At 30.2% G+C, this 11,122-nt stretch overlaps 1 protein-coding gene across 1 annotated transcript; it reads right to left on the minus strand.

Annotated features, from left to right (window-relative positions):
* Positions 1–5,977: 5,977 nt before the first annotated feature.
* On the minus strand, positions 5,978–7,073 carry LOC137808204 (basic leucine zipper 4-like). The gene has a single exon (XM_068609191.1). The coding sequence runs from the start codon at positions 6,725–6,727 to the stop codon at positions 6,212–6,214; it is 516 nt and encodes a 171-aa protein (XP_068465292.1). The 5' UTR covers positions 6,728–7,073; the 3' UTR covers positions 5,978–6,211.
* Between the last annotated feature and the right edge of the window lie 4,049 nt (positions 7,074–11,122).

Consider the following 11,122-nt stretch of genomic DNA (forward strand, 5'->3'; position numbering starts at 1 on the left):
AAGGGTACTTAAAACTATATTACGTGTTGTACGTTATTGTAAGATATTATGTAATTAAATTTAATAATGATAGAATCCAATGATTAGTGGAATCTTACACTTGTATACTTCCTATACATGAAGTGATGTAAATACATACCAGAAACTATATTACTTGCAGCTTTTTGAGTTTTTAACAATATTTATGAATTTTAGTATTAAATTAATAAATTAGTGCAAATTGAAAATTTTATTGAGAGTACTTAGTATAATTGTATTTATTCTTATGATAAAACTCCAGTGATAACATAAATCATCAATCATGCAAAGAAAATATGAAAGAGCTTTAGATAAATTCAATTAATTTTATGTAGTTGATTGTGTCTTTCTCGTAGAATATACTCTGTTTCACGAAAATATCTGAGAATCACTGAAACAAGTACCTACGTCAAATTAGGGAGAGGAGCTCAAAATTATGAGGTAAGATGTAATGACTAAGACGCTCTTAATTAACTAGGGTGCGTGCTTCATTCATTCATATAATTTAATGTTAACTTTTTATACTTTTTGTCATACAAATAAATTTACTATTTTAATTTTTTATTTACATGAAAAATAATTCTGATAAATTACTGAATTAATCTATTTTCCTTGGGCATACGTCGACAATATCTGTCCACTTCTCCCTGTTCTTACCCTTTGGGTTGCAATCACGTGATTTCATGTTTATACCGTGCTACTTTAAGCTCATTTGGTGTGATATTATTTTATTTCATTCGAACTAATTCATGCCCTAATAAACCACTCTCCATGCCTCAATCAGTGTAGAAAACGATGTTTTTGTGTTTATTAATCAACACTGTGATTGAAGTAATCCTATAATAACAAAATGAAGTACCAACTTTGGGATTATTTAAAAAAAAATCCATAGTGAGCCATTCAAAACCCACTTGATTGGCAGAAAGGGACTTGGCTAGTATTGGGCTTCAAAGGTAGCCTCCAACACGTGATGTAGTGCCTTATAGGTATGGCCCATTCTGTTTATTTACAAATATTTTTATGCATTATTTATTTCCTTTTTTTCTTACCAAAAGAAGCTAATATTTAGTATTTTAAATGTATGTTATCAAATATTTTACACTGGTTCACCATCTTTAATTAAACTCATTTCTATGACAAATTTGTTTAGCATGTACAACATAGAGAATCAATAGCTATAATGTAACTATTCATATTACCTTCTCAAATATGATTTATTACGTTCTCACTCGAAACAACATACATAATTCATATGATCTCTTTAAAAAAGAAACTGATGTGGAGTTTTGTTGTGATTACTATTTATAAAAATAATAACCTTTATCAATTCCAATATAATTACCAAACCCTAATTTTATATATATTTTATGGTTTAAAATATGGGTGTAACTTGCACCTAACCCAAGCCATCGTATCGTGACTCTGACTCAATTCTTATTTCTAATTGAATGAATCAGTATATGTTTTTGGCTTCGAGTTTTATGGGAAAAATCTTTTGGTTTATCTTTTTAATTAAATAAGAACTATACACATTTGTTAGGTGCATGGGAGGATCTGTTTGATTAAGTCAGTCCTCTCCTCAGTTCCGTTATTCTTTATGTTCCTATTCAAACTGTTATCTGGGGTGGCTGACAAGTTAGTTCGGATCCAAAGAAATTTCCTTTGGGGGTGGGGTTCTGACAGAAGGAAGATTACTTGGGCCTCTTGGAATAAGGTTTGCGAGCCTCGGGACTACGGGGGTCTTGGAATCATTGACTTAAAGACTTTTAACCTGGCCCTGCTAGGCAAGTGGATTTGGAGGTGGGGGTCGGCCAAGGGAGGTTTGTGGAAAGAGATTCTTGACTCTAAATATGGTGGATGGAGGAATTTGAGAGCGGAAGGTAAACCCTACAGGGGTTCTCTTTGGTGGAGAGACTTGAAGGAGGTTTGGGCCTCGGTGGGCTGGGGCAGAAGTTTTGAAGATGGGGTTGAGTGGAAAGTTGGTGATGGAGGAAATATTTCATTCTAGGAGGACAGCTGGTTGAATTGTGGTGCTCTGAAGAGAATGTTTCCGAGATTATATTCGCTTAGCACGGCTAAAGCTGCTAAGGTGGCCGAGTTCGGGAACTGGTTTAATGGTGTTTGGATTTGGCATTTGTGCTGGCGTAGATCCCTCTTTGACTGAGAGAAGTTGTTGGAGGAGCAGTTGAGTCAGTTGCTGCAAGGGGTGAAGATGGATGTGGGAGGGGTAGATAGCTGGATCTGGAAGGCTGAGGGGTCTCAAAGTTTTACTGTTAACTCAGCTTATAGCAAGGTAAGGAGGGTTAGTGATGGGGAGTCCTCTCCGACCTACTGTAGGTTGTGGAGGTGTAAAGCCTTGCCTTCTGTTGTATTTTTGGCCTGGAAAGTTTTGGAAAATAGGATTGCAACTAGGGTTAATTTCGTAAGGCGCGGGATGGTGGTTGAAAATCCTGTATGTTGCTTGTGTGGGAAGGTCGATGAGTCGTCGAGTCACTTGTTCGCCGTTTGTGACTTTGCTAGGAGGGTATGGTGCATTTGCTTTGAGTGGCTTGGAGTGTCGTTCGTAATCCATTCGGATCCAATGCAAAATTTTATTCAATTCAGGTTGAGTCAGGCATCTGTTTCGGTTAATGATGTTTGGGGGGCAATTTGGGTTGGAATTGTGAGTGAAATTTGGAAGCATAGGAACTCGGTCGTCTTTAATGGAGGAGTGGCAGATGCGTTAGAAGTTTTTGCCTCAGCACAAGTAAAGGTGTGGTCTTGGATTGCTGCAAAGTCCCACGAAGTTTATTTTTCCTATCCCTGTTGGGTTCTGGATCCTTTGACCTGTATACGGTTGATTCGGTAAAGCTAGTTAGCGTTTGGTTTGGTTGGTCTTTTGACCGGCGGTTTTGGGTGTCGAGTTAAGAGTTAAATTGTATGTGTGTTTGTAAAAGGGTTGGACCACCCCTAAGTGGTTCTCATTTATTGATTTTTTATTGCTGATAAAAAAAAGATATGGTTTTAAATTATGTCGTATGAATAAACATCTAGAAACTTGAATAAATTACGAAGTTTCAATAAAATGGTTTACCATTATTAAGTATAGACAAATTCAGAAAAGAATAGTGCAGTACCCTCGATCATTTAAATGGTGACACGTGACAAAATATTGATACGTCAACAGTAAAAGTTAGAAGGATTAAGAAAGTGATTGGAAATTTAATTCTTTACTTACTGATTGAAATATCTTCAAATATATTTATTAATTTATTTCTGAGACACTTTTTTGTTATTTTTCTAAAATTAATAGAGAAATATATTTAGAAGATAAAATAGTCATTGGCATTATATCAATTCTTAACATATTTGAAAAATTAAATCTCGTATTTTAAAAATATGAAGATTAAATTACATTGGAATCAAATATCAAGACTATTAGCAATAAAAAAAATTTAAAAAATTATGAGTAATTAGAATTCGTAGTTTATAAATAGTATACTTATATTTTATAATAAGAGTAATTAGAATATCTAAACATTTATATACAATTTTAAGTTATAGAGATGTTGATGGATAGATGAGTGGGTCACTATAAGTTTTTTTCTCTCTAGATATTTTATCTCCTTCTATTTTCTCTTACAATTTATTTGTTTCAACCATTTACTATCTTTCACTTTTCTATATCATTTAATTTACACACTCATTCTATTTTTTATTTATTTTTTCAAATTTTGAATAAAAATCTATTTAAAGTAATATGATGAAAATCATGTTCATTACAATCAAATTCCACGTTTGACATTATCTCCGATTATGGAAATGATGTCCCTAAAAGTCGATACCCTTAAATATCAAATTTTTAGAAGTATGATCGTCAAAACACGTATAATTAGGATTTATACTCTATAAATATTATACATATATTTTGTATTTAGAACTTGTAGACAACTCAAAATTTTCACAGAGAAATGAATCACTACAATACTCTCGATCATTTCATTGAAATTTTTTATATTTTTTTTTCTTTCTTATACTTTTATATAATTTATTTGTTTGAATAATTTACTTTATACATGTTATGTTATGTTTATTTTATTTTATTAATTAATTTAAATATTTTATCTACTTTATTTACTATTTTATTGCAAATATTGAATAAAATTTGTTTCAAGAAATATTTTATTTTTAAAATTATTTATAAACAATTAATTTATAAAAAAAATAGCTCAAACGAAGAATTTATCATGAAAGAGTAAAGATCTCTAAAAAAGTAAATGTATATATATATATATATATATTTCTCTAACATGTTTATGAAATTCTATTTTTTTGGCAAAAATTCACTAAAAAAGTAGATAACACAAAAAGATTACAATAAAATGTTCTAAAATTTTATAAATTTAACTCCTGTGTTCTTTAAAATAGTGATGTTGTAAATAGTAATGATGAATAAAGTAGTTTTTTTATTCAAATCAATAAACTTATGGATCAAACCAAAAGAAATTAAAGTATTAAGATTCATACCTGACATCAGTTACAGTGACTGTGAAAGGTACAAGTATTGGACTACATATTTTTTTATTTGGTGCATAACATCAGTATATAAAGAATCATATATAACATCAGTTACAGTGATTGTAAAATGAATGAATATGAGGAGGTAAAAGTTTGTATATGTGCAATTTTTTATTGGGTGACGCCATGATTATATGAATTGAGAGGGGGAGGTCTATCAGTCGAAGAAACCTTCATGATTATCGTAAAATATAAAGGATTGTTGATGTATTATAAAGACTAACTCATTCATAACACTGAATATCTGTTACTGGAATACACATAAGGATTAAAAAATACAAAGTTGAGGATGAGATGAGTCTGTTTTTACAAAATTATGGAGGTCAATAATTATGAACACCGAAAGATAAACAAATTGAGAGTGACGAATGCACTTTGTTTGTAACTGGTAATAACCTGTGGACCCTCTCTTCAGCAAAATCTTGTGCACAAAGTTATAAATAACTTTATATTACTATATAGGCTAAAGTTCTCCTCTTAATTGCACTTAATCCAAACCCAATCAACTTGATTCTCTTAAAAAGAAAAAGAGGGATTAAGTTTGTACTTTGATTAAAGAAAGTAACGTAATCGTCGCTATAGACACATTTTCATAATATACTTTCTTGGAAGACAATGTTGATCTTCGTTTGAATTCCGGTGTTAAAAGACCCACTATCCAGAAAATAGTTCAATTTAAGAAGACTTGTCAGTGAAAAGAATCATTAATCAATTATTGCAAAATTTATCTAATAAATAACATGAAAACTCATTTTTTTAATTTCTTTTTCGAAACCCTACAAGTAGAGATAATTTGGAATTCACGGTTTGATCAAATATTTTCGCTTCTATCGTTACTCGTCATTTGAATCACGCATGGGCAATGATTTTGTTTTATTGTATCTTAATGTATAAAAAAATGTATTATTGTTATATCATTAGTCCAAAAATGAAAGAAAAAGGATCTCATTGCCCAGTCAATTATAAGCTGGAGAGCACGAAACCACTTTTTGAGTGTAACAGGGTTTCGCACTGAGTGTAAAAGCTTTTTACCAAGTTAATTAGTAAGAAATAATTTTTATATAACTTTCTAATACAATGATCGCTCGTAGGATTATAAATTATGACAAAATAATGTGTAATTTTCTTTAACAACATAAGTACCTATATTATTTATGCATACTTTTAACGTTGTTATGATCAGACGCATTCATCGGAATTATGTTATATTCCTCTCTCGTCCCTTCTTCCCAGGGCAAGTCCTCATTAACTCGAAGTTGTATAAATACGAGATTAAATTGTTTGGCAGTTTGATTCATATGCATACGTGACATTAGTTTTGACTTTTTAGTTTGGACTCTCTGCAGTATAAGTCGGGCATCATGATTATATATAATAGGAGCGAAAAACCACACACACAAAATAAAACTTATTGTAGAAGTAGAATAAAAAAGGCTAATACTTTACACAAATATAATAATTATGATGGGTAATATATATAAATATATATATAAGGCATACGGTTTTGAAAATAATAAAGAAATATTTTCAAAAACCGAGTCTAAATATGTTATCCCAATCCCAAAAATCCCACCCTTTAACATCTTCTTATCTTGATCTAACTTTTAATAATTACATAGAGCTTATTATATATGATTTAATTAACTTGATTAATTGGGATGAGCGAAGTGTTACATGTCCATGCAGGGGAGATGGCTTGTTGGAATTGTTGGAAAATCAAAGTTTGGGTTAAGTTGGCCACTTTTTGGAGGAGGAAGGTTCGCTGGGACCGGAGCCATTCGTTTTCGGTTCGGAGGCGGTTACGGTGGTGCAGTACGAACTGCAACCGGTTATTCAGTTCCCGGTTTTCGACCCTGCACTTGCTCAACTGGTTCCGAAGGTTCTCCAGGTGTCTCTGTTTTCTCATGCGAGACCTGCGGGCAGATTCGCGATTCGATATCATGCGCCGAAGTTTCCGGTCGTCCACCACCGAGACCACGGGTTGGTCCGGTTCAGCTGGCTCCGGCTCCGGTTTGTCGGAGCAGGAGCTGGAAGTGACGGGTTTGGGGGAAAGGAGGTGGTGGGAGTCGTCGTCCCAGGGGGTGAAGTCGTCAGGGAAGGCGGAGAATAGGTTACCGAGAAGAGGGTCAGAGGGAGGGTGGGTGGTGAGCATGGTTACGGCGGCAGAGTGACGGGGTTTTGTGAAACTAGAGGCGGAGGAGGAGAGGAGGGAGAAAGGGAGGGAAAGCGTTGCAGGGCTACGTAATTTATGGACCACCTAATGGGGGCAAACGCTGTAATTTTGGTGGATTTTCGAGGGTGTTATGTTTGGTCCGAAACTCTGTGTTTTGTACATGGCATGGCTTTTGAGTCATTTGCCACTATGGCTGTGGGGCCACTTTAGGTTAGGGTAGGGTATCCATGCTTACCTTTAAACTTTGGATTTTCAACTTGGTCCTGAAGGTAAAAATTTTAATGCTGTGCTTAGCACCAACGAAAGAAATATATATTTGGAAAACTCCAAGTGATATTTTGTATATAAAAAAATGAGAACACATGACTTAAGTGTGAAAAACATAGTGGGTGAGATTAGGTGTAAGAAAATTTCAAATATTTTAATTGTTATTGATAATTTTGAACACATAGTACACAGAAGAAAGTCCTGAATCCCATAATTCTCATAATATTTTTGAAAAAAAAAAAGAATTTAGACTTTTTTTTATTTCTTTATTTTCCGCACTTTCGCTCCCCCTTCCTCCATTTTCTTTTCTTTACCGAACAGATGGCGAAACAGAATTATATGTTTGTATGGGTCGTAATCTTGTTGAACACATTGTTAGATATTTAAATTTGAACCTCTCTCTCAACCAAATTTTAAAATCGTATTTCATCACTTTCAAATAAAATAATTCTTTCAATAATTTGGAGAACACATGTATTATGGATAAAGTACATGTATATTTGTAAGATACATGTTAAATTGTAAGATACATACCATGAATATACCACTTTAAACTCTTGCGGTGTTTTAAATTCTTTTTTATCCTCTTAATCCCTTTTTTTTTATTTTTTTGATAAAATTATCGTATGTCCATAGCTTATGATTTTGGTAATTTCATTTAGATTTTATAGTAACTTTTAGTTTAGGTGTTATTTATGAAATGTGATAGAAGAAATAAATAGTATGAGTTGTTAACAAAGACAGTTGAAGAGTGTAGTTTGTATTGAAAGATCTGTCTAATAATAAAGTAGTAGTAGGAATCACATTAGACACGTGCGAAGGTGTAATTAGGTATGAGTGGCCATATGTGTCCAATGATTAGGAAGGTTGTTGACATGAGCCAACTTTTGCTACTGTCGTAGCATAAGTAAAGGGAAAAAAGATGTAAAAAAGAAAGATACCAATAAAAAAAAGGAAAAATAATACATTATATAATTTAACAAGGAAAATAAAATAGAGATAAGAATGAAGTAAGAAAGAGGTGTTTTCGAGAATAAAAAAATAAGTGAATATATTATTCAAGGATATCAATATTGCTATGGCGTATGTAAGTTTAAATACACTAACCACTTAACTTGAAGACAAACAATAATTCTTTTTGAAAAATAAATTATTTTAATAATTAATTACAAACTACACATTAATGCATTTGTTTTAACTACTTTTATATATTTTAATATATTAAATGAAAATTCATTTCAATATATCAATAAATATAATATTAATAAAACTATACTAATATAATTTTTATCAAATATTACATCATTTAATATATTCTAATTAAATAGTTTTTCCCAAAAAAATTATATTAAATTTTTTATTCACATATTATATATATAAAACAATTTATTACTTTGAAGTTATTTAGTATTACATTTATATAAACCAAAATTTATGTAATGTGTATTTTTTCAAATATACTAAAACATAAATAATTTCACCACTTTATTGTTATTGTTCAATTAACAAAATTTTACATAATAATCACAATAATATAAAATTATAATTTATCAATTAGATTAATAAAACAATTTTTTATATAAAATTATTAACAATATTAACATTTAGTAAAAATTACACCAAATATTTTTATACTTCCATGTATATATCACAAACACCAAAAGGTATAGTCTCCTCTTATCATGTCGACCCATTTTCAGAGTCGAGTGATACCTCCAATTAGGTTTTTATGTTTAATTTAACGTTTAACATATGGATATAAATAAACAACACTCAAACATCTTACATAAAATATTGGGTTGAAATTATAAACGTTATAAAAACTTAATTAAAGAGAAGAGATTAACTAAAGATAATTAGTAATTTTTTAATAATAAATATTTCCCATCAATAGTGTATTTAAAAGATAAATTTAATATAATTTTTTATCAAATTATTAAAAAAACTTAATAGTAATATACAAAAAATCATGAAATTGCATATGGGAGTTAAATTTTTATTTTAAATATTTAATTATATGGGTTAAAATAAAACCATTAAACTAATTTAATAATTTTATTTGTAATAAAAAAATAAAAATCAATTTAATATTTTTTCAGAAACATTTAAGATTTTTTTTCAAAATAATTTTAACTTTATTGGTAGTGATTACCTTAAAAAAATAGAAGTGTTCATTAACTTTGTTTACAAAATATGAGAAATGTTTGAGAGTAATTATTCTATGAATGACAATGTAAACCTTATAGCACATACCTCCTATTTTAGCATAGCATCATATTTATAAAATGAAAACTCGTGTGCCACAGCCGTAACCTGTCTCTAAATCATTGCTGAAGTGTTTTATCCTCCCAGTTAAATATTTTGTGTGGAGCTTGCTTATGGATAAATTCCCAACGGAGGGATGATTGTTCATTCATTCTAATTTGTTATATCTCTTCTGCTAAGAGGCTGGAGAATCTTCATATTATGTTATGTTTTTATGAACAAAATTCTATTTTGTGTGGACATTATGTTACAAATGGGTCAACTTGATCACAATTATCCATGCAACCAAGAACACATTGCACAATTGTGTCAGCATAGATCTATTTTGGGTAAGCTCAAATATATTGAATGGAAAATTTTATGGTTTGCAATTATATGAGTCTATTAAAAGACAGGAATCAAATTGTGCAAAATAAAATCTTTGATAGTGAAAGAGAAATGCAGATTGTTAAGTGATATAACAACATGATGAATCACGAGAAATGTCTATGTTTCATAATGGAAAGGAACAATAGAAAGTAATAAAAATGGAGGGAAAAAATATATAAAAGCAATTGTTATTAATTATATAGGTAGATCATACTCTTCAATGTCTCGAGTTCTTGGTTACAATAGGATCTTCGGTTCTTGAATTTTGGATCTCAGTTGAATTATATAAAGGGATGCAAAAGACAAGTTAGTATTCAATATTTAGCAATTTGAATGATAAATGTTATTAAACGTGTACAGTCTATCTTGATTCATGTATTTGTAAGGTTATACAGGCTTTCATGTTGGTGAACCTAAATTAGCATGAATAACCAATTTAGTCCTTGAATTAGCTAAACATTATGTACGTCTTGATTATGTTAATTTGGTTCCTGAATCAATTTCTTAAGTTGGAATTCCAAGATGTGTTCAGTTCTTACTTCTGGGTAAATCTCAATCACCAATTTCAAGATGGTGTCAACCATATGTATAGTACAACACTATAGTGAAGAAAATTAGAGAAGTAATTTAAAACATATTGTTGCATGTTGTTGGATATGCAAGTCTTGTCCAACAATGTAACAAATGGGACGAGATGCTCATTTTTGTCTATTTGAGTGTCCCAATGGATAAATGTTGTTGTACAATGGAGATAGATTTCTTGTAAGTGTATATTTCTATTCTAATCAAGAAGTGTTTTAAGACTATTATGTTTATTACCAATTTTTTTTATATCTAATGTTTACCCATTTCTCTCTCTTCATAATAATTTAAATGATATTTTTTTCAACCTCTATTCATTAAATTTATTAGCAAACATTCCTATTTGATATATTTTGATTTTTATATTTATCTAATTAAGATGGTTTCATTGAATCAACAACATTATCGAAATTTGCCTATTAAATTAACTTAATTGTTCTCATATCAATCTCAAATATTTTGGCTAACAACCTACTACTTTAATTATATCAATAAACCATGACATTATATAGCCCCATGGTCTTTGGTTTTTTAAGCCATGAAGCTAAAAAAAGACTATGATTTCTTTCAACTCTCACAAAATGTTGTTTTAATTCTTATTGTCACATATGACAATTTATTTTTCTTCATTACTACTCAAAAATTTCAAAATTTTCATCTATGTGACATACTTTATCGTAATCTATTTATATAATATGTGAATAAATGATGAGCTTTCATCATAATCTTTATTTATGGATTTAAAGTGTATGACAAATTTTAATATTTTTTTAAAATATTTTGTGACAAATTTTTATCATATTCTTTAAATATTTATATGTTGAACTTTCATAATAATTTTTATATGACGAGTTTTATTATAATCTTCAAATATTTTTACTATGATTTCAT

Source organism: Phaseolus vulgaris, chromosome 3 (genome assembly GCF_000499845.2).
Source record: "Phaseolus vulgaris cultivar G19833 chromosome 3, P. vulgaris v2.0, whole genome shotgun sequence".
Classification (NCBI taxonomy): Eukaryota; Viridiplantae; Streptophyta; class Magnoliopsida; order Fabales; family Fabaceae; genus Phaseolus; species Phaseolus vulgaris.